The sequence below is a fragment of the Columba livia genome, chromosome Z (genome assembly GCF_036013475.1).
Source record: "Columba livia isolate bColLiv1 breed racing homer chromosome Z, bColLiv1.pat.W.v2, whole genome shotgun sequence".
In the NCBI taxonomy this organism is placed as follows: Eukaryota; Metazoa; Chordata; class Aves; order Columbiformes; family Columbidae; genus Columba; species Columba livia.
The window spans coordinates 67,370,699-67,395,047 of NC_088642.1; the positions used below are offsets into that span (position 1 = coordinate 67,370,699).

At 36.8% G+C, this 24,349-nt stretch overlaps 1 protein-coding gene across 1 annotated transcript in view; it reads left to right on the forward strand.

Moving 5' to 3' along the window:
* The window catches only part of MCCC2 (methylcrotonyl-CoA carboxylase subunit 2), a 34,830-nt gene that overhangs the window by 7,474 nt on the left and 3,007 nt on the right, over positions 1 to 24,349 (forward strand). Inside the window, exons 3-16 of the mRNA XM_065046256.1 lie at positions 260 to 344; positions 593 to 694; positions 1,241 to 1,368; positions 3,872 to 3,984; positions 8,649 to 8,762; positions 12,520 to 12,584; positions 13,500 to 13,599; positions 14,535 to 14,630; positions 15,847 to 15,919; positions 16,117 to 16,193; positions 18,249 to 18,315; positions 18,577 to 18,733; positions 19,502 to 19,616; positions 20,888 to 20,973. Of these exons, the coding sequence (XP_064902328.1) occupies positions 260 to 344; positions 593 to 694; positions 1,241 to 1,368; positions 3,872 to 3,984; positions 8,649 to 8,762; positions 12,520 to 12,584; positions 13,500 to 13,599; positions 14,535 to 14,630; positions 15,847 to 15,919; positions 16,117 to 16,193; positions 18,249 to 18,315; positions 18,577 to 18,733; positions 19,502 to 19,616; positions 20,888 to 20,973 (1,378 nt within the window). The remainder of the gene's footprint in view (positions 1 to 259; positions 345 to 592; positions 695 to 1,240; positions 1,369 to 3,871; positions 3,985 to 8,648; positions 8,763 to 12,519; positions 12,585 to 13,499; positions 13,600 to 14,534; positions 14,631 to 15,846; positions 15,920 to 16,116; positions 16,194 to 18,248; positions 18,316 to 18,576; positions 18,734 to 19,501; positions 19,617 to 20,887; positions 20,974 to 24,349) is intronic.

The window sequence follows — 24,349 nt, forward strand, 5'->3', positions numbered from 1 at the left end:
AGGAAAGTTTCAGATAATTATGTTTATTAAAATCTTTACCTCAAGACTAACTATAAAAAATGAGGGGGGGAAATGAACAAAATTCAGAAAAGCAATAATTTTTATCAATACCTTAAATCTGTTTGAAGTGGAAACCATTGTTTATTAAATTATTAAAGTCGATGCTTCAAGAACTGTGAACTCATTTAAGTTTTAATATAAGTGAAGATTTATCTATTTGTGTCCTTAGTAAATCTGACAATTTACTACTGTGTCACAGGAGGTGGAGAAAAAGCTCGTAAGCTTCACACATCAAGAGGAAAGCTGTTACCCAGAGAGAGAATTGATAGGCTTATTGATCCTGGGTAGGTACTTTATTTTTTTAAAAACGCTTCAGGTTCTCTTTTGCAGTTAAGTACTGCAACAGGCTTGCTTTCTCTTTAGTTTCCATAAAAACTGATATGTAACACAGCTGAAATTTTACAGAAGTATTCTTCGAAATACTCATCCCTTTAAAAAAAAAACAAAACAAAACCCAAACCTTTTTAAGTGAGATTCAATGGTTAATGTGGCCATTTCCTTTTAAAATTGTGTTATATTTCTCGTTATTCAGCTCTCCGTTCTTGGAGTTCTCCCAGTTTGCAGGTTACCGGTTGTATGGTAATGAAGAGGTACCGGCAGGAGGCATTATCACAGGCATTGGACGAGTATCTGGGTGAGATATTCCAGTGGTCTGCATTATTGATTATATGAAAAGGAAGAAGGTATAATTTTGTTCAGTTTCCCGTATCAAACTATTGGCACTTTTAGTGTTTCATTTCTGATGCCCAAAAAATGAACAAAGTTGGTATCTTAATTTGTTCAGTCTTAGTTATAAGGAAGTGGTTTTACATTTTTTTTTCATTAGCATATACCTTATTAAAACAACACACATAGAGTTTCTTGTGTCCAATGAAGGAAGGACATTAGTGCATCAGTAACACAGTTCTCAGAAAATACGGCAGTATTCTAGGCTAAGGGTTACTTCTGCTCACTAAAAAAACCCCCAAGACTGCTGTTGAGTATTTTTTAGGGACTGGGGAACAGGATGTCATAGTGCTGAGACTGCTGTTACAACGTGCATTTGAGGGAATGCAGGGGAGGAGGGCTCCTTTTGAGCATCAGGGCTTTGAGAATCCTTGGCATGTTGTAGTTCTTATCCAACAAACATGCTTACTCATTAGAAATGCTTTTCTCTCTCATAAACTTGCTTTGTTTTTAGGGTGGAATGCATGATTGTTGCTAATGATGCAACTGTCAAAGGTGGTACCTATTATCCTATCACTGTTAAGAAACATTTACGTGCTCAAGAAATTGCAATGCAGAATCATCTCCCTTGCCTATATTTGGGTAAGTCCCATTGCAGAAATAGCAAATGTTCTGTTTAGGAAAGTTCAGGATCTCTTAGGTAGGACACTGCTTCTTTAGATAAATGTTCTTGAAACTGATGTGTCCCTACATTAGTCTAAGCAGGTATCTATTTTGGACACACATATTCAAATGTATTTTCATCAATACTGTCTTACCTCTACGGATTGGTGACAAGTCTTAACTGGAGGGTACCCGTAGCTTCTCAGCACTATCTTTTGCCATCCTGTAGGGCTGGATTCATAAGATACAAATATAACTGGGCCACAGTATCCATCCTTTCATGTTCCTTTCCCTTCTGTCATGCTTGAGCAGTCCATCCTATAATGTCATTCACTCTTAATTCAAATTACAGTTAAAAACCAGAAAGTTACTTTGCAGGTGGAGCATGTAGTTGTTTGAGATAACATACCAAAGAGATAAAAGTCTCAGTGCCAAAAACGTCAAGAATAGTTTGGACCAACAGATCTTTACAATTTGAGATGAATTTTACTGAAGCAGAAGTTGCATTGTGTATTATTTTGCATTTTTAGTTTAGTCTGTTAAATCAGTATGTAGCCAAACCTTCATATAAGCTTTACTTAGGTATACTTTTATTACTAAGATCAGAGTGCCAGATGCCTTTATTATGTTACAGGTAGTATTTTTTAGCCTGGTTTTGTACAAGTACAAGAGCTTTCTGCCGGTGTATGTCTTTTAGCCTCAATCTAATAACTTCTGAACCCATTAGCCAGTTTGACAGAGGGTATATATTCCTGTGGATTTTGCGTCAGAGCAGAAAGACCCTGTTACTGTCTCCATTTAAAAAAATAGGGTGGTTTAGCCCTGGTCTGTTCTGCCTGGCTTAGTAGCTTACATAGTAGCTGAGAGGCATTAATTGGTTTGCCAGTTGGGATGCTTATACTAGTTAAACAGTCAACATAAATGTGGCTCCTGGCCAGTGTAAGTGTTGGTAGTTCCTTGCCTTGCTGGCAGGCCAAGCATGCAAAGAATATTGAGAGAAAGATTAGGGGAAATGTGAACTTTAAAGTATTGATGGGGTGGATGCAGGAACAGGGTGGGTGGGGACTTTGTGGGATTGCTGTATGGCAGTGGAAAGAGCCTTGGAGGCAAGGGGAGGGCTAAATTTTGACTTACTCATAAAAAAGAGAATAAACTTAGTTTTGCTGTTTGCAAAACAGGAGTCTGATTTTTTAAGTCTGAATTATCAGCAACTTCTTTCTCTTCAGACAACTAATTTATAGTGAGCAATTATGTGTAATTCTACTGTTTTAACATCTTATGGAACTGTGGGACATAGGTATGCCTTCGAAACAGAAGTTTGGAGATTTTATTTTGTTTGAGATGTATAGTCCCCATATATATATTGCCTGTCACTCTAACCTGGCAAGTTATTTTACCTTTGCAGTTTCTTTACGTGGGCTTTTTCCAGTTCATTACAGTTGTGCGATCAAGAGGAAGTGGTTTGTAGTCAGTCAGCGCTTTGCTGGCCATGTAATTTTCATGCCATTTGCACTATCTTTTCCCTCAGTGCTAGCTGCGTAGGGGTTTATTCTTATGTGGAGACCTGGTGCCATTCATCACTGAGTCCATCACTGGTTTGGGCATTTTCTTTTGTGTTCAGGGATGGCCTGTTCCACAACACTGGTGTGTTGACCAGGTTGGAGTTTGTTTGCTGGAGTTGATTCTGGTTTGGGAAAGCGGTTCTGCAAGGGTGGGGGAAAGAATCAAACCCTGCTTCACTGTAAACAGCTGCACATAAGGCTTCATTGGCTGCAGTCGCGCAACAGGAAATGTGCATGTGTACTGTTTCTTGTGGATAAAAAAGTAATTAGCAGGCTCCAGAGTTCTCAGAGATGCTTGGCCTCCCTGTGCATTTCCTTCTAGTCTTCTATCCTTCTTGGAGTCTTACGACGTGATGTATTTTCATTATTTGGGAGTGGAGAAGTAGCTGTAGTTGGAGACATGTAGGCTCAAGGGTACATCCTAAGGCAAGGACACATACTAAATGAAGGTTCCTGAAGATAGTTTAAGGTCTTCAGTATGTCTGTATAATCAAGGTATGAAAGTACACATATTATACCTCTTGAACTTGGTGGTTAGTCTCACACTTTTCTGTAACTTTTAACAGAATTGCAATAAAATAATTGAGTGAAACTTGTACATTGAAAGTGTTCTTATTTTAAATGATTTGTGGTAAGTTGAGCTTAGAAGTTTCTACATGGAGATATGATTGCATCTCTGAGCACATCTGAATTTATTTTCCATTAGAGTGATTGGGATGGGTGTGATTTGGGAGGGAGGTGTTACTATTTTTCTTTTTTTTTTTTTTTTTTTCCCAAGAGGAATGTCCTAATATGCCTAGATTAATGGAATTAGTCATGGTAACTGCTATGTATTCTAAATAACATGCAGATACTTTACCAACAACTTAACTATATTAACACTGTTCAAAGACATGCTAATATATTTTCATTCACTCTAGTTGATTCAGGAGGAGCAAATTTACCTCGGCAAGCAGAAGTATTTCCAGATCGAGATCATTTTGGCCGTATTTTCTATAACCAAGCAGTCATGTCCTCACAAGGAATTCCACAGGTAATTTGCTTTTACCTAAGAATGAAATGTACTAATTAGGTTTTATGGTTGCTGCCTTTATCTGGTTTCAAGGCTCCTGCCCATGCTTTGTTTTTGGCCACACTGTGTTGTGCTGACCTGATGGCCCAGTCTGGGGATTGGAGACACTGTAAACACAATAACTGTCCACAAAACGTCATTATAGTTTTGAAGAAGCTGTCTTCTTTCTTGGCCTTACTGTTAATTACATGACCTACCTGCTCCTGTTTTGGAATGGGAGGAAAAGTGACTTGACAACGTGGTGTGTAGGGCCATGTGAAGAAGCACTAGGAAATCTCTTGGAAGAGTTGGTTATTCTGCATGAACACTATAAAGGTGAGGGCCCCTTTGATGATGGCTAGTAAATGAGACATACTTTCTACTAACAGGAATATGCATATATTTATAGATCTGTTTTATACACTGATGTGCTATATGACAAAACTATCCTAACAATGAGGTTCTTTTCTAATGTATTAATGATGCATAGAATTACTGTTAGTCACAGTTCCTGGATTTAGAAGAGGTTTTGTGTCATGGGTGTTACAGGAGTGCGTTGGGGTCAGTGTGTTGACGCAGGTGTTGTGCTAGGGGAGGTGCACTTCTGGATCTGTTGCTCATGAAGAATGTCAAATTGAGGATGAGATTGTTGATGGCAGCCTTGTCTGCTGTGAAAGTCCGATGGAGATGAGGAAGGCAGGTGTCAGGATGAAGACCCTGGACTTCAGGAGAGTAGTCTTGGGCTTGTTAAGGGAATTGTTAGCAGGTGCTTGTGAGGGGCTGCCAGGGAGTGTGGAGGAGTCCATGTTCTTTGAACAGAACCTTTTCCAAATAAAGGAACGCTCCAGGAAAGCCTATGACCAGATCATTCCCATAGAGTTGCTGTCTAGTCAGTGATCTCCCAGCCTCTTCATATAGTTGTGTAGCCCTCTCATATATCTGCCTCTCACTGCCCTTTGCAGGCCAGAGAATTCAAGCCTACTTAGCTGTTCTTTCTACAAAGTGTTCCATACCTTTATGGTCCTAGTTTATATTTTGTAAATCTTTTCCCAGGTCTCATTATGTTGAGATGAAGGAGCCAGACTGCACTACTCAAATGTCCATGAATGATGCAGATACATATATAACAGCATAATGTATATGTTATTCTCTTTTCTATTGCTTTTCCAGTAGTTCCTAACATCTTTGATTTTTCTAACTTCTGAGCAGAGAGCTAGTGTTTTTACTGAATTACCTTATTTTCAAGAGCCTGCTCATAGGTGCAGTTGTCAGTTCACTGCCTATCATTTCATATTGGCTGGAAGAAAGAAGATGAAGGAAATTTTCAGGATATTTCACCTGAGAAGAAAAATTGTTTTAGAACATTAGGCTTAGAAATAGATGTTGTAAACTCAAGCAGAGTAAATGTTTAGCTAACTTGCTATTTCATCTGAGTACTGTCATGGAAGTATTTCACCACCATATTGTTTTGACATACTTGACTGTTGAACTCATCATTAATGTATACAGGACTTTATTTTCTTCACGCTTAACAACATCTGTCATTGAGAGGCATTGTTGGGTTAGAACCATTTTTATTTATTCTTTGTGAAAAGGTGTGCTTGTTTGAATCTCCCAGTTCAAAAGGAGGAAATAGAAGCTAATAGTTCCTTTCTGTGTGAAGCAGAGGCACTGGTCAAGGATATGGTATTCCTTCTGACTCCTCCTAACATGGCAGTCATTGGCTTTGCTTGATTTCTGAGGAAACTACATTTGTTACCTTGAAAGCTTTTGGGGACACTTTGGAAGCAAGACAGAATTCAGATCTTCAGCCATCTTTTCCTCTACCAAAGAATCCTGAAATCCGTTGCATCCAAGGAAATGCAAGGCATAAGATTCCTACACCACACTAAATCTCCTTAGAAAGTCTGACATAATTTAATTTCTGCAGATCTTTTGTTTCCAACAGTAACAGTGGAGTAATTGCAGTGATTAGATAGGTCTTCAGGGGAAAAGTACTATTAGTTAGAAGAAAAATATTTAAGAAAAAAAACAGTTTACCAGCTGGCCATCCTGCAGAGTCACTCATAGTTCTAGGTTGTACTTATATGTGTGGATAAAATTGGTCCCAGCATTTTTGTGGACCAGCTGTCAAAGGAGATGGTCAGAGGGCTGTTTTACTGAATTTTATTTTGGGGGAAAGTTTTGGTAAACCTTCTTTTTGCTAGAGACTCCAATCATTATCTGGTATGGGAACACTGGGCTTTATATGATATGTCAAAGATTAATATGTAAGCCCAGTTAGCAAGACTAAAATTACTGATGTTTCTAGAAATGCCAGGGCCTGAAGTCATGCTGGTGTTTTCCTGAGTATCTTGAAACAACTTTAACATATTTGTAAAGTTCCTTATAAAGCTGAACTTGTTTTTATTTTGATTACCATGCAGTGTTGTATTAAGAGTAGCATTGTACTAATATACGGTAAAAAACTTAAGTGTAATAAAGATTTCCCTTTCAATAAAACACGTTTCTGTTTGGTATGACACTAATGAAAGTTTAATTTTCTTGGTATTAAACAGGTGAAAGTTTAACTTAAAATATTTATGGAAGACTGGGAAAAATGTTTTACTGAAGTCCTTCATCCTACAGGATGTAATGTGGATGTTTTTTGTTTGGGAGGTGTTTCTATGTTTTGTTTCCTTTCAAAAAGGCACTATTAACAATTGTAAATCTGCTATTGATTCTGTGCTAGCAGACTGTGGTAGCTAGAATCATCTTCCCTGTCTGAGCGAATGTTTCGTTAGGAAATGGTGTTAGGAGATTATGCTCCCTCTGTTTTCCATTCTGGTTAATTCTTCTGACATTGAAGTCTGGATGCTGTTTGTTTTCTAGCTGCTGTTCTTTGCTGTGGCCTGCCTGAAGGTCTGCTTCATCAGTTCACCAGCCCTTCTCCATTTTGCCCCTGAAGTGCTTGTTGGTTTTTTTTTTTTTTTCCTTTTTTTTTCTTCCAGTTTCCTATGGTGCTTTTAATTTCCACCTCCACTTTTACCTGTGACTAATTTATTATACTCCTACTGCAGCCTTAAATTGCATTGATGTCTGTATGGCTATGAATCAGAAAGCTGTGATTAGCTTCTCATTAGCTGCTTCCTAAGCTCTCTCACACTCATATGCTGCATGGATACAATGGGGAGCTGATCAGTGGGCATGAAGTACTGTGTGTGCATTCAGAAATGTTCATTTTTATTGCGCTCTTAAGTAATTTCCTATGCAGTAGTCCAAAGACGAAGCCAGGAAGTAGTAGATCAGTTCAGAATTTGAGGTTGTGCTATTTGACAGATAGGTTTTGTTTTTTTCAATATGTACATGTTGCAATTTATGCATTAGAAAAAGTAACACCTGAGTTAAAGTTTAAATGCAGGCATAATTTTCAGCATGAGCATGGTAAAATTAAGACTAAGAAAAAAACACACATCCCAGGGGAAAAAAAAAAACAAATTACCTTTTTCCCCAAGTTTCTCCCATTTCTAGAGGCTTACTTTATTTGTATTTACCGGGAGGTATTTATTAAATGCACAACAGAAATGCTGCAGATTAATCTTGTGACTTTTAGCATACTGAAAACTGTTTGCTGAAAAAGCTGTTTGATTTAATGCTAGCAGGTCGACATAGTTCATTTACTGCTGCTTTAGATCCAGGTAATGTCATTTGGAAGTTTTATTTCTGTGTGCTGTTTTCTTTTAAGCGCAAACATTAAATTATCATTTAAAACGTAACACTACTTCATGTCACTTTAGAAATATTTCCAAACAAAGCTAACACAAGATAACGTTATTTTTCGTTTTAAATTTTTTATATAGTTGTGAAAGTGTTTCTTATTGTCTTTTCCATATGAGTATTCAATTTCTTCTGCTTTACAAGGGTTTTTGAACAAGTCTGTGGAGGAGCTCCCCCGAAGGAGAAGTTAAATGAGAAGCTTCACTTTCATTGTCACATACTGCTACAGTATTCATCATATCTGGGATCAAGTCGGTTTTGTAAAAGTGTCATCAAAGTATTACTGGTAGAAAATGTTCATTGGGTAGATGGTAATCTCAAAATTAGGCAAAAGGATAAAGCAGAGATTATTCATGCTAAAGTCTATAATGAAATAATCAACGTGCCTTGAAGCGGCAGCATTAATTAGTTGATCAGTTGAAGAACTGAAGTTACACACTGGTAGATGTGAGGAATTTTCTTCAGAGGATGTTAACATTGGTGAAATTATGTCACTAAGCAACAACTGAATCTCTGACTTAAGCGTAAATACCAGGAACAGCCTCTAGGTTTCAACCTTTTACCATTCATCAGTAAAAACAGATTTCATGGTAGAACATGCACCTCTTCAAGCATTTGACATATGTAGCACATGGTACTTCATATATAAATTTTCCTGCAGGGTGGCCTGGCGATCATAGTTAAGAGACTGTTGAAGACTAGAGAGATGCCCTATTATTTTGAAAAAAAGCTAAAACATAAATAAAATGTTCACTCTGTTAGGCAAAATAGTTTTGCAGTGCTCTCCCGAACCTGTATTAAAATCAGTACAATATATAATAGTGGTATGTGCATTTGCTTTTTTAAGGGATGAACAGTTAATTAACTTGTGTTTTTTGTTTTTCCAATAGATAGCAGTAGTAATGGGATCCTGTACAGCAGGAGGAGCATATGTGCCTGCAATGGCTGATGAAAGTATTATTGTTGGCAAACAGGGAACAATATTCTTGGGAGGTCCACCACTGGTAAGGCTACAGAAATTTCTAGTAACATAGCCTCTCCAAGAAATTGTGCTGCTGACAATTCTACAGCTTAAACTGTTGAGATGTTTCTTGGTGAAATACTTGCAGATACTCAGTAGATTAGTTTGCAATTTTAAGCATATCTGAATTTTTATATCCTAAATTAAATCTTTTCTGTCTGTTAGAGGTGTATGTGTAAACCGGACTTTCTTAAGGTGTTTTTATTACTGCTTTCAGATTGCTGTGCACATTTTAAATGACAAAAATGCTTTCTGTATTCTATTATGTAGTCTCAAGGTTTTATATGAAATTAAAAAAAAAAAAAGACGAGCATGTATCTTATATCTCAGAGTCAAGATCAGAGAACTTCAGAAGCAGGACTGATCTGTATTTTAATGTCAGTTTACAGACAAAGGAGATGCACTTCTGATGGAGTTCGTCATCATTCTCTTACTTTCTTAGCAAGGAAGTTGTTTCTAGGGAAACTGATGTGAAGAACTTCTGTGAATTAAAACTTGCTTTATTGTGGAACTCAGTGGAATTTGTGACTGTGCAAAATATTGCAGTGTCTGACAGCTTCAAAATTAAAGTTTCTTGGCTCCAACAGGAAAGGGAGTACTGGAGAGGGCTTTATTTAAAAAAAAAAAGAAAAAAAAATCTATACCAGTTTATGTCCTAGCGTAGGCTCAGTTTTATACCAATACAAATAATAATCTTTGCTGACACATATTATTTATTTTACTTCACACAAGCTTTATGAGAAAAAAGGAATTTCCAGTAGTACACGTTACGTTAGCGTTAGAGCTAACAGATAAGGCAGTACCAGCACAACCTGTTGTGGTCTCAGTGAAATCTGACTGGATAATCTTACTTTTCTGAAGTAGTCAAATATTTGTCTCATTGAACAAACTGGTCTGAGGCAATATGTTGGCTCTGTTTTGCTTATAGTCTTTGGAGAACTTTTAGGCGTGCCTCCTGTGACAAAGACAAGTACAAATCAAGTGTTTCTCTCAAGGCTTTCCAACTTGACCAGGCCTAAATGGAGAAATCACCCTGTAACAACATTGTTGATGAAGATGCTGCTCCACGCTGTTCCTGTAGTAACGGAGGAGGAGATGTCTGCTGAAAGTAGGAAAATGTAGCAGGTCCCATAAGCTATGGAAAGACAACCACTGGCAGATTTTTTTGTTGACCAGTTACTAAGGCGTGATTGTATTAATTTCCTTAAAAGCATGAAAAACTTATCCTGTGTTGTCATTTAGTGTTTACTTGTATTGCACTGCTCTCATTTCCACAGTTTGGTTTTGCATTTTATTCTTTTCCTTGACAGTGTTGGGACTTTTCCCCCCATTGTGTCGTCTTGATGCTAAAAGTGAATGTAGCATTTTATATCCTTATGTTTTCTTCCAAAGGTCCATCTATAGATGGATTTTAAATTCTTGTGCAGCTTAGGAAAAAAAAAAACAAGTCCCATCATTTATGCGGACATACTTTCTTGTGGCTGGTGAATGCCAATTACTGTTCCAGAACATCTTAAATTCATAATGTAACTGGCGTGTTGAAAGCTGCAGTGGGTGACACACACCTATAAGTACAAGGATACTTTGTTTTCTGCCATAATAAGATAACTTGTTTAGCTTGAAGTATTTTATTATTTCAGTGGAGGTTTTCCAAGTTGACAAGAAGAACAAAGTAATCAGCAAAAGCAGATGAAATAATCAATAGCAACTATGTCATTTAATGCTGATTTATTTATTGCTCATTAGAATTTAAAATTCTACAAGTTCTTTGTCTCTGGGAATTTCTTTGGCAGTAAATGTTTTTCCTAGGTCTCTGTTTCTTTTTATCTTGTATTAGTCTTTTCAGCTTGTTGTTTATAGGTAAACAAAGACAAATCCTCTCTCAAAATTAAGCCATTTTCTGTAAATTTGTCACTATAATTTAGATATTAGGAGTTTCTTGGTGAAAAGTGACATAAATATGAATGAAGATATTAGTTTGAGAATAGTATCAGTTGAGTCATTAACACTGGGTGATTCATTAATCTTTTTATCGAGGTAAGGAAATTAGTATATTGAAAGAAACTTTTACGTCAGACTGTTACTAGCTTGGTCATTGTGTTACAAATAACTGCCCTGCTTGCAGGAACACCTGAACTGTCTAAGTACAAACTCTTTCTAGGTCCAGCACAGTTCATTAGCTCAGAGCCTGTGGCATGTAAAGTGGAGGTACTACCTCTGGGTCTTGCTCAGGTTCAGACTAACTTATTGCAGAAGCTCAGCTAGTAAATCTGAAAGACCTGAGCAAACCCAGCTCTTCTGACATGGCATTTCCATTGGCAAGAGTGCTGGAGAGTGCTGTGTACCTTGAGTGATTGTGCTTGGAGCTGTGTTAGAGCTGGGAAGGTTCATCAGACTCTGGGAAACCCCTTAGGTGCACTGAGTAATGTATCCTGGAGGGCTTACTCAAAGCCAGTTTCTTCCAAGCTCCAGCATTAAGCACGTACAAAATAAGGCAGCGAACACCCAGTACTCCCAGGAAGCTGGCTAGAAAGCTGAAGAAAAGGGAAGCAGACTCTCTTGTTCTAAGACAACAGTAATCGTTTAACATTGCAAGGGAATTTAAGTCATACATGTGTATAACTGAGATGTAGCACATGAGACTTTTGCCAGGATAGGCAGCTGACAAAGGATGGCCTTTGTCAGGTCTCAAAGGAAGACTTGGCTGGGCAAGTCGGAGACTGCAAGAATGTTGTGAGGTTAGAAAGGATCTCTCACCACTTCCAGACAACGATTTCACAGCTATTCTCCGATTTAGTTTGTTCCTTAGCAACCCGCAGATGTAATGATCTGTATCTTTGTGCGTATACTTCAAACTTTAATATCACTACTTGTCAGTTTTTCTGTTTGGTAAAGCTTTTCATATTCTCACTGAAAACATTTTGCTTGCCTTTCTGTAAGCATCAAAATTACTTCAGACTCCCATAGAAAGTTCCATTCTGTGTTGTAGCAGATATTGTAGCCATTGTTGCGTATGCTCTGTTCCCCAAAATGTCTTTCATATATGAAAAAAATTGGATTGGATTTTATCACTCACCAGCCTAAAACAAAACATCACGAGGAAGTGAAAGCGAATCGCTGATGTTTGTTATAATTAGTCTTGGGATGCATATGCTAAAAAAAAATGAGTTTCAGGTACAGTCCAAAGTCTAAAGTGCAAGTTTCTTTGGCCTTCATTTTAGAAAGGTGAGGAGTAATGACTTTGTGAACAGATGGATTTCAATAGCAAGAGGAAAAGTGTCACAGCAGCGGTAACATCTAGGGTTAGGCTTAGAAGAGTTTGTGTAGAGAAAGCAAAGTCAAAGCATGCTAAGTTTCAACTGAGGTTTGTTTGAAACAGTGAAGGAAAGTATCACGTTTGAAATTGCTTGTTGGCTGCTAAAAATTTTTGCTAAAATGCATATTCATAAACCTAAAGGGTATGTAGGTATACTCACACTAATAGTGGACACAGCAATAAATACAAGAGTAAATGAAGACTCTCAATAAAAACTGTGTGTAAAGATACGAAGTCAGAGAAATTAAGTAATTTTGACAAGATTCTGTGTTGTCACAATTTAAATACCCTGAGGGAGAGTAACTAAGGATATATTATTAGTGAAGAAGCATTTTTCAAATATCTGTTTTATTGCTATAACTAAGCCCGTATAAATATTACTGCAAGACAAGCTCTAAAGCTCGTTTTCATTTTCTTTTGGTAGGTTAAAGCTGCAACAGGTGAAGAGGTATCAGCAGAGGACCTTGGAGGGGCAGATCTTCACTGCAGGTTTAGAGAAATATTTTTCCAGAGTTAATTTCTTCCATCCTTTAGACTTCAGTAGGGTGTATTTTATTCTATCTTAAAAATTTATCTTATATTTAGACCTTTTTTAAAACTATGTTTAGATTTTGAAAATTAAGGTTTTTTGTGTCCTTATCTGGTGATGATGAATCATTTTATTGTGAGAGTAGCATAGTTACCTTATATTACTCTAGTTTGCATCTTGTTTCCTTCATTTACTACTTTGAAATACGTAGCTAATGTACTGCAGCATCACATATAATATGGAGGGGTTCTCTGTACTGTTTAATACTGAGTGTTAATAGAAAAATACACATGGAGAAAGATAACATTTTGTAGATTTGTATCTTTCTTAATGTCAATCAGAACTTACTGCAAACGAGATCAAAGTAGCTGGGTTTTTTTTAAGAGAATACTTGTTATGAAAACAAAGAATTCTATGCACTTTCTAGTTCTAAAATGAAAAGAATAGTAAACAAAATTAGGTATTACTGTAAAATAAATGCTTAATTTTTACTTCAATTAATGTGAATAAAGAATTATTTTTAAGGGCAGTTTATAATGTTTTTCTAAACATGTGGGTTTTTTATAATTTCAAATGAATTTTAGTTTCCATTTGAACAATGTTTGGCATCTTTTATATTGTCATTTAGATTTTTGACTTCCTAGAGTTGCTATTTTATGTCATGTCTGAAAACCTGAACATACCGTTTCAAAGAAAAGTTCAGGTGTGGGTTTTATTTCAAAAGTAATTTCATAACAAAACATGGAGAACTGTATTGTAGCATTGATATTTTAAAGATAAATATAAAACTTTTAAAGTCAAAAGTTTTTAAACTTTCAAATTTTTGTTGTCAGATTTTTTTTAGTCTTATTATTGCTATTGTTATTTATATACAGAAAATCTGGTGTAACAGATCATTATGCTTTGGATGACGATCATGCACTTCATCTAGCAAGGAAAGCTGTAAGACGTTTAAATCTCCAAAAGAAAGTAGATGTAAGTGTATATAACCTGAAAAAAAATGCATTGTTTGAATTAGGAGTGCTTTTCTTCACCTGATTTATAGGACACGTTTTTTGTCTCTGACTTTAGGCACTTTGAAAATGTAAGTTATGGATTTTTTCCTTAAAGATTTCTCTAAAGTTTTGGTTCTGCAATTGCATTCATACTGCATTGTTCCTTATAAAATTACAGGGATTACATGCAAGAGTGTAGCAACTACAACAATGCTTCAGAATCACAGAATTGTGCTTTAAGATAAAAACGTTGTAAGACGAGGTTAATTTTAATTTTAAGCCCATGTGATCATTCCCATGGACTTAAAATTAGACAGCTACTAATTGAATACACATTTTCTATGCTTAGTAATGAAAGGTATAAAACTGAGAAGACAGACCAAAGTCACGTCATTGTGTTGTATTGATTTAAAAATTCCTTGTAGGAAACAGGATGAATAGCATATGGGGGAGGAATTGCTTTAGCTTTTTTTTTGGCAGGAGACATGGGAGGGTGAATTGAAGATTAAAGCTCAGCAACTGCAGGAAGGCAAGATGTTGCATTCAGTTGCATGGCAAAAATCTTCATTGTCTTCTCAGAGTACTACCTGCCTAAGAGGGCATGGGGAAAGTAAACAAATGGGGGGAGAACATGCTTAATTTTTGATAACATGGAAGAAGTGGAGCCTGTATGGAAGTAAATGCAGAAGTAGAAACAAAGGTAACAGTAAGTGGGAAAGTGTTATCAACCCTCAGTTTAAGAAACTTGATATTTATGCAAAATGAGGACAAGCCAGTATAGGCATTTTGATGTGGTTGGTGAAAAGAAGACTGTGCTTAAGGCAGTAGACAAATTAATTGTTGTTCAGTTTTCTGACTCAAAATGTGGACTATTAATTCCTTTGTTGTGCAAATTATTTTGTTAAATTGCTACAGGTGACTACAGAACCATCAGAAGAGCCTTTATTTCCTGCTGATGAAATATATGGAATAGTTGGTGACCAGCTCAAAAGAAACTTTGATGTCAAAGAGGTATGAATCTAAATGCAAGATCTGCACGCCCATGCGATTTCCTTTCGGGAAATCACTCTTTATGTAGTCATCGTTTGTCTACAGAAATCTGATTTGGGGTATACAGCAAATATTTAAGTTTCATAAAATCTTGTACTTCATTATTTTATATTTTTGTCCAGTGGATCCACTGCAATGGCAGTGACATGTTGAAAATATAATGCTTTTTGGTTATACTTTTAAGAAGGATGAGCAAGGATGAGAGTTTTGCAGCATTCTGAAAAAGCTGCCGGGAGATAGACTTGCCGAGTGATAGGACAATTTTCTGTTAATCCTGTGAAAGCAAATATCAAATACTTAAAGATTTGTGGAGTATAAGCACCCCAAACAATTCAGTGCTCTCCCAGACACATATGGAGACTGTTGTACTCTACTGCAGGTCTAGTGCAATTGTTTGCCTCTGTACCTTCATCCAAGACCCCATCCTTTGTCATATTTTGCGTATATCCCATATTCAGAGCCCTTTTCACTACCAACCAAGTATTTATTTTAGGAAGAGTCTTAGTATGTGTCTCTCTTAAACTACTTTGTCAGAATTTAGTAGGATTTGTTTTGCATTAAGGACAAAAAGATGAACACTTTTATCAAGTATCACGCTACTGTCTTGAAAGTTGTAATAGGTTGGATTTATGTTCTTTTAAAGTTGCAGTAAATATCTTCTGGCAAATGTCATGCTAGCTATGGGTCTATCTTTTTATAAAATGGCTCCTTTGCCTATCAGAGAAACCTCAGATTGCATCTTTGTTATCATTGTATATCACAAACTTTAGCAAAGCTGAAAATAAACTTACCTCTAAGAAAGTGACTCATGGCTGTATGTGTTTTTCTCTTTATAAATATGAGTCTATTAATTAATGTTTAATATAACCAGAGGTAGAAGTTTTTCTTTGAAATCTAATGAATCAGGGAAACTTTGTTCCCATATAATTTAAACCGTTTGACTAGAATATTCTTAGAAATTCATGTTTTATAAACATGTAGATAAATCACACTTTAAAAAGTAAATGGGCTTTGCCTACCATACAGCCTATTAATATGGTGGGATGCTTGATTTTCACTAAATGTAAAGCATTTATTTTTAAGCTATATGTTAGCAGGTTAGCACAGTCTTTCTAAAAAAAATTAAAGCGATGAAATGTTAGGATTTTCATTTTGTTTTTCTGGTTTTTTTTTGAAGGTCATTGCTAGAATTGTAGATGGAAGTAAATTTGATGAATTCAAAGCCTTGTATGGGGATACTTTAATTACAGGTATTTGAAAATACGGTTCTGTATATATTCCCACTGTTTTTTATAGTTGGATTCCATCTGTTTGGCTCACCCACTGATATTTTAGTAACATTTCTCTTCAAAAGCATAGCAGTATCTGTTACCAAGAGAAAGTGATACCTTTATATGCTATAAGATAAACATATGTGAAAATTTACAAATTTATCTTTCTCCTTCAGGATTTGCAAGAATATTTGGTTATCCAGTAGGAATTATTGGAAACAATGGAGTTCTTTTCTCAGAGTCAGCAAAAAAGGTAAATAGATTATTAGCTTCTTTGCTATTGAGAACAAAACTTCAGGTGAGCAACTTGATCTTGAAATGAGAAACTTTTTCAAATAGTGAAAAAGGACTGGCTTTACATTTTTCATGTAAATATGAAATAGCTTATTAAGCTGTAAAAATAATTGGCCATATTTTAGAAACAGTGTTCTGTACATTTTTCAGATATGAAGTAGTAAGGTCAATAGGAAGATACAGTTAGCCAACAGCATTTAAACTTGAGTGACTACAACACAGTTGAAATAGTATATGCTGAAACTTACAGCTATTACAAGAAAAGTCCATGCTGTTTGCATGAAATACTCTATTAGTCATAATTCCTAACCTCTCAACTGTTAAGTACTACAATAAATCACATCGTTATTTTTGTAATAACTGGATAATTTCAAACCTGGATTCCAGTACTCAGTTCATTGGTTTCCCAGAGATTTAATTTTCATAGTTTGCCACGGCAGTTCCTGCCTTAGATTAGGGAGTGAAAACATGTGCAGCGTCATAATTTCTGTGAACTTAAATATGTTTTGTGAATTAAAGAGCATCTTTGATGGAATCTTGTGATTGCATTAGAAGTTAATAGTGCTTTACAGATCGAGCTTGGGGGATTGCTGGTGATGAAGAGTTTCCGGGTATGGCAGAGTTGTTACTTACCTTGTTCTGTGTTTTTTTGTTTGGTCCTTTATTTTTTTAAAGAAACTGCTGTCAGTTGAAATTTTGTAATAGCAGTTATGTATGATAGTTTTGTTCTAGCAGGCTCCTCAAACTAATTATGAGGAAATCGGTATTGAAAATCTATAGGAAAAAGCAAGCCTTGATGGGAGACTTGGAGAAAGGAAGTAATTTTACTTGATTTATAGCTGTAATAAAATAATACACAAAATAGAGTTTCACATACTGAAGGAATACTTTCAGCTTGGAGCACTGCAGTAAGTGATATTGTTTCAGGCTAGCATTTGTTTTAGCACAGTTATTTCCAAGTTGAAATTAACTCCTTCCGTATTTCTAATACTTCTGGTATTTTAGTGCTGCAAGTTTTTTCCTACCAATCAAAAAAAAATGTAAGGAATATTAATCTGATGACTTCCGCTGTCAGATCAGTGCTGTAAAAGGAGATCATCAAGTTTTGCTTGTTTCACTACTGGAGAGACCTTTGTCCATGGTGTTGTTTCTGTAAGCATCATAATCTGACAGTATTCCTTCGTTTTCTTTTGCATTTTTGTAACGAATTGTGAAACATCTTTTTCGCATGATCATCAGTATGCTTTTTGAGTGCTTCTCTGAAAAAGCTAACTGAAGATTGGTTTATGATTTTTCTCTTTTTCCTTGTTGTAAATATTGCTGGGTTTGTATTGCAAAGAGGATGGAGAATTTTTTCAGTTGCTCAGCTACATACCTTTTTTTTTTAATACAGTGTGTAAATTAACTGAGGAGGTTTTTAGATTTAGATTGTTTCTAGTTGAAATAAAAGCTTGGAATCTACTGTTTGGATCTTTGCCATTAAAATTGTCTTTTTCTAGAATATGGGGATCTGCCCTGAGGAAAAGGGTGTTACAGCAATCGACAGGGCCATGAGCAAATAATATATGTGGGCCTTTCCCAGTTTCAGAGAATAATTTTATTTTGTACAGGAGATGGGGAGATTTTTTTTTGTTTTTCTGATTAGGCCGTCTTAATTTCTGTGGCACAGTCTTGCAAAACTCGATGTCAGATGCTGCACTGTGAAGCTATCTGTGGTTCAGCTACATGTTGGCTCAGTCAAAACAGTTGAGCTTTTTGATATCAGCAGTAAGGCTTTTAATAATTTCTGCTTTACCCTTGGACTCACACATCTTCGGCATTTTTTTCTGCTAGAATGGGTCTGTGTTTTGCAGTTGACTTTGGATGAAGCAGTAGCACCGCACTTCAGGGTGCAAATACTCCCATGGACTTGAGTGGAAGGAGAGTTGTCACAGACTCCAGAGTGCTGGTGGTGGTAGCTTCACTGATCTAACTTTTCATGGCTTACTCTTTTTTTTTCCTTTCATCTCCACAGGGTACACATTTTATCCAGTTGTGTTGCCAGAGAAATATTCCCATTGTGTTTTTGCAGAATATTACAGGTAAATAAGCTTAATATTTTGAAGTTTCGTTTTGTTGTAGACTTTGCTGTTAACAGTCAACTTTTAGACATCATCTTGTGTGCTTTGTTTTGCCCACATCTCCAGACTGTTCTGAAATCAACCTGTCAGCAGCTGGTGAAGGCCTTGCCTTGTGATTTGTTCTTCCATTTTCTTCTGCATGTGCTATAGGCACATAATATGACATATATCACAGTATAATAATACAAAGTTAGTCAGCCTTTTTTTGTTGTAATTCTTTAGGTTTCATGGTTGGTAGAGAATACGAAGCTGAAGGGATAGCAAAAGATGGCGCTAAGATGGTAACTGCTGTAGCTTGTGCCAGCGTACCTAAAATAACAGTGATTATTGGTGGTTCTTATGGAGCTGGAAACTATGGGATGTGTGGAAGAGCATATAGGTAAGTGTTACTTCAAATTATCACAGGAGATAAGACTAAGTTAAGAGAACATAAACTTAAAGTACCACTCTGAAAAACTAAACTCTTGCAGAAGTTGTGCTGTTTGGAAAACAAAATTAATATGGTCATAAGAAAATAACCTGACAAACCTGTAGGGGTTGATAAGCTCGTGATTAAACTTGAATTAGGTGATGGCGGAGATCTTCTAACATGTAAATGTACTGACATGCTTTTCTCCCATTTTTGCTCTCAGAGCAGAAATTGTGCAGTCCTAACCCATCATTAGGCAGTATGGGCTGGTCCTTTATTCTCATTCATATGAAGAGTACTGGCTTGTGTAAAAAATCCTTATTCACTTTGAGCCTGTTTTAATGAGTAATGTTTTCAGAACCCTTAAGGATGTATTTTTTGACCCTTTGGATATGACTCACGTAAATGTTTTTCTCATTTTCAAGGTCCCTTATACAACTGAAGTTGTTGGTGATATTCTTAAAGAGAAAAGTTCCTGGGTGGGGCTGAGGGAGTGGGGAGTGAAGAGACTCAAGACAGAGAGAAATATTTTTGAAGGTGCTTGAATGTAGGAAATGAGCAGAATTTTCACATTTTCAAATACAATGCTGCAAGCATTTCAATATGTTAATTTGCATTCTTTAAAAACCAATACATTGTAAGATTGTCATGCATAAAAATGAATTTTTAGCTGAGTAAGAATTAGTTCTTTACTAGGAAATAAGGCAATGTCTTAATATTTAATATATATTTCTTCAGTCCAAGATTTCTTTATGTGTGGCCAAATGCTCGCATATCCGTGATGGGAGGGGAACAAGCTGCAACTGTTCTAGCTACAATAGCTAAGGACCAAAAGGCAAGGGAAGGACAACAGGTATATCTGTCTTCTTTCATTTGCAGTAAAGTCATTATCATTTACTTTTTCCCTGGAGTTGCACACTTTATGAGCTAAGAAAGGTTGTTACAAAGGGAGAGACACCAATGAACTGTGGTTCTCCACATGCCACCTGGTGCATTGACAAACATGAAGCAGTTGTGAAATGTTATTGTTTACATCTTATAAATGTGAAGATCATTCATGACATTTATTACCTTTTCTTAAAGAGACGAGTATTTCTCATATCATCATCTTTTTGTGTTTTGTGCACCAGATCATTAGTTCTGCCCAGGACGAGCAGCCAGGGATGCTCACTGGTTTGGGAGTTTGAGGAGAAATATGCAAAACTAAAAAGTCTTTCCAATTATTTTTGAAGTAGGCAGTTTTATAGAAGGCTGATCTTCAAATTATCCAGTGACTGAGAATTATGAAACTTAAAACAGCAGAAGTCTGTAGAGGCTTGGAGAAGGTTTTGGCTTATTTAAATATTTTAATTGAAAATTAGTGGTACTTTGTTTAATAATCTTCTCTAGTTTCTGTATACACTCTGCTGTGTTTTTTAAATTATGTGGTTTAGAGTTCTACTGATGGCCCTGGTCCCATAAGAAGTGGTTTTATTGTGATGTCTTCAAATTGCTTGTGTTTATTATGAGTAGTTATTCAGAATAATGGAGTTGCATGCACATGTTATCTCAACAGTTCTTTTTTCTACACTTTACTTGAGCTTTCTGTGGATAGAATATATTCACCCTCATCTCTCTCTGTCTTAATTTCCCAGATTGCTAAGATGGACAGAATGATACTCAGAAAGAAGTTTGAGAAAAATAATTGTAGTTAATGTCAGTAAAATGTGTTAGAAAGTTGAAAATTTTCTGAATTATGGTGGTGACCTCTCTGGATCATAGAGAAACCCAGTGTTAGAATAGCACAGACTTGTTTTATTAAAAAATCTTGCGCAAAAGCAAGTCAGAATGGGGTTTATTTAGTACAGTAGCTTCAGTAGTTTTTCAGATACTAATCCTCAATTGTTCTTATATTCAGTTCAGTACATTTTTACTCTCCTTTTCCCACCTACCCATTTTGAAAAGTGATATTTCATTGTCAAATACACTGAATTGATAATTGTGTGTAAAAAGGAGGGAAAACTTTGGGGAGGTCATTTAGACAGTTTCTTCTAGTTCGATGCTGCATATAAAGCACTGCTGTCGTTGTGGAAGAAAATGTTAGCCATTATCTATTCTGTATTTGTTTATTTGCCTCTTTTTTAGTTATCAGAGGCAGATGAAGCAGCTTTGAAGGAGCCAATCATTAGGAGGTTTGAGGAGGAAGGAAATCCCTATTATTCCAGTGCAAGGTAACGTATAAATGACTTTTCCAAAACTTAATTGTAATCACAGGACATAACATCTAAATGTCAGTATTGAAGAACAGCAGAACAGAGCAGTCTGGAAGAAAGATAGCGTTTGATGTGCAGGACTACAACACAATGAGCTTCAGATGAATGTTTTGTCTCTCTTGTCTCTGAGATTTGGTGGTAGGTACTGTTTCAGAAGAAGGCATGCACTTGCAGGAATTACTCTGCTAGTTCCATAAGTAATGATACAGTAGCATGGAGTTTATATTCTGTGTATTTTATTCTGGGTAAGTTTTATGGTATTCTCTCCGGTGTAGTATCTGGTCACCTTTCCAAAGCCATCGATCAGTGTACCAGGTGGCTGCATGTGCATTAGGAATAATTCATTTTAGTGGGGTTCTGCAAATGGAAGAGGCCAGTGGTAAAGGAGAAGTTTCATAGAACGGAATCTTAGAATAGAACAATAGAATAATTTTGGTTGGAAGAGACCCTTAAGATCATCAAGTCCAACCGTAACCTAACCTAACTCTAGCACTAAACTGTGTCCCTAAGAACCTCATCAAATACCTTTGAAACACCTCCCAGGATAGTGACTCCACCACTTCCCTGGGCAGCCTGTTCCAATGCCTGACAACCCTTTCCATGAAGATTTTTTTCCTGATATCCAATCTAAGCCTCCCCTGGCACAACTTTCAGAGGGACCTGAAGCCATTTGCAAATCTCAGATCATGATCTTGGTATGTGACCATATTGGATGACAGCAGTTTAGGAAGGACATTTATCTGATGGGTGCAGCCTATTAATGTTTGTTGATAAGTCTTTTGCGGCAGTTAGGGCTCAGGTTTATGGAATATTAGTAAATGCCTAGGAGCTAGTTAGGCTAGTGAAGCAAGGTGGCATCCTGGAGTGTCACCTCTGGAAACTACCTTGGAGGCTTTCGTGGCCTCCGATTGTTACTCTGCATCAGTTTCACTGTGTCTGTACTGATTTTCCTGCACATCTTTCTGCTTGCAGTGCCCAAAAGCTAATTCTTCACAGGCTCTCTCCTTCTGATGATAGTAGAGGATAGCATAGAGGTGTGCCTCTATAGCTTCTCATTTTGCAGGAAGAATATTAGTCTCATACAACTGTGGAGTCTGCTGTATGTTTGGGTTTGTGTAGCTGAATTAAAATTAATTATGGTTTTCTTACCTGCAAGCTGGGAAGTCTGGAAGCAAACTGAGTGCAGAGTGGTTGGGATATGATGAAATTTGATGTGGGCATCATGGGCAGAAACTATGTGAACAGGTGGGTGCAGGATACTCTGTGAGAGTTACAGAGGTGCCAGTAAGAGAAGGAGCTTGGGGGCCTTTTTGTCTGACCTGATTTCTGGTTAATCTCATGTATGACAATTCTGTTACAGCAGTAACAGCAGCAGCATAGCATCAGTGAGCTCCTTTGTGAATTGTTTATCATGATTTGAAGGAAGATATAAAATGGTAGCTTTTACTCTGTTTTGTGTTGGGGTAGTGGACGTGTGCAGATGTGAGCTGGCTGAGGTTGGGTCCAATGTGATGCTGCACTCAAGCTAATAAGCACAGCTGAGACGTGAAGCCAGATGTCAGAGCTGAAATCCTGCTGAGGTTCATCTGGATAAAAGCAATGAAAGAAAAATGCCCCTTTTCACACAGGAGTGCTTGTGAGAACAGCGTGTGACTGGATCAGGTCAAGACAGTCCAGGCCGGTTTCTCTCTCTCTTCAATCCATGCAGGTGCAGTCTGCATTGTCTAGGAGCATTTAATTGCTCTCTGCTGTCCTGTAGAGATAATTGGGTATATCGATAGATATTAATATGTTTTCTGCCCTGATTTCATGCATTCCTGCAAACATCATCACGTGTGTGCCTTGTTCCTTTATTTATTGCTAATTCCTAAGCAAGATCTCAGACTGATAGCTCGAAAGTTTTAATTACCCTGGAGTAGGCTGCCCAAGCAGAAACAAAGAGATGAACCAGGGTTACAGTCTTTGCAGCAAGCAGTGTGTTTGAGGAAGGGATGTAGTGGCCTTGCACCTTGGAGCCAGCCCATTTGTCAGCCAACATCAGCAGCTACTTATTGGCAAGCATTTGCTGTAGGTCAGGGAGAAGAAGTTGTTGCTGTCTCTGCTCCCAGGCATGGATTAAAAAAAAAAACAAACACCACACAAACAAACAAAAGCCCACAATTGACCATCGACCAAGGGTCGGGATGCTGTATTGAAACTGAATCTGGACAGCTCTTATCTAGTCAGATGGCTGACTAGATCCTGTCACCGAAAAGACCAACAAGAAAATTCCAACAAACAGCTTTGCATTACAGAGAGGCAAGAATGATGGATGGACAGAAAGACTGCTGTTTGTATTGCTGCGGCCAGTTCAGAGGCTTTCTCTCACTGTCTGCTTGGTAAGACAAGGGGACCCGTCTGCCTCAACCTTGATGTTCACTGAGATTCATGTGACCCTTCCAGTTGGCTTCGTTAGGCTTTGAATCAAACTTTTAGCTGTAATAATGAAAGAGAAGGAAAATGCCCCAATGATCTTAAAAGAGAAGCAAATATCCCTGTTTACTCTGCTTATATAACGAATTATAATTTATAAGCAAAATTATGTGTACAGGATGTCAGTACTGTTCCCCACAGTTGTATTTTCTAATCAAACTTTAATCAATTATTTGACTAGAACCTTTCATAGTGAGCAGTCTTAATTAACGACAGTCATTAGGCAGCACCCTTTTTAATGAGTTATATTAATCTGCTTACAGGTTTCTAAAAGGAATTCAGCGGTTTGCATCTTAACAAATTATATGAGCATTTTGCTTTTGGGAACTTCATTTCTTTTACTCACAGTGTCTGTGTCACAAATATTTTATGAGTGTGGATGTGACTCATGTTCTAGCAATGGAGTTTTAATAGATAGTTTAATTATTAATGTTACATCCCAGTAGAGAATGCAGTTTTCTTTAAACAAAGAGAAGCAGAAGCCAGGGGTGACCATGTGAAAGAAGCTTGACTTCCATGCAACATAAAACTTTTGTAGTTGTCGATATAAATTAACTGTGTGGTTACAAAAAAACAAATCTGCCATTAAAATGTGCTTCATTTTTGGAAGAGTTTATTCCAGTGGTAGTCACCGTGCAGTTGCAGCTTGGAAGGGACCATATTACATTGGTGATTCTTTTTGATTCAGTTCATCCTTGCTCTCCCCAGGTCCTTTACAGATTTATTAAACTTCTAAGAAGTATGAATTCTTCCATTCAGTTTCAATGTGTTTTGTAAATAAAAAGGTTAATTGCAAGTGTTCATTAAAAAAACTTTATCTGCAGAGCAAAAAATCCTGTAACAGTCAAAAAACCCCAAAATT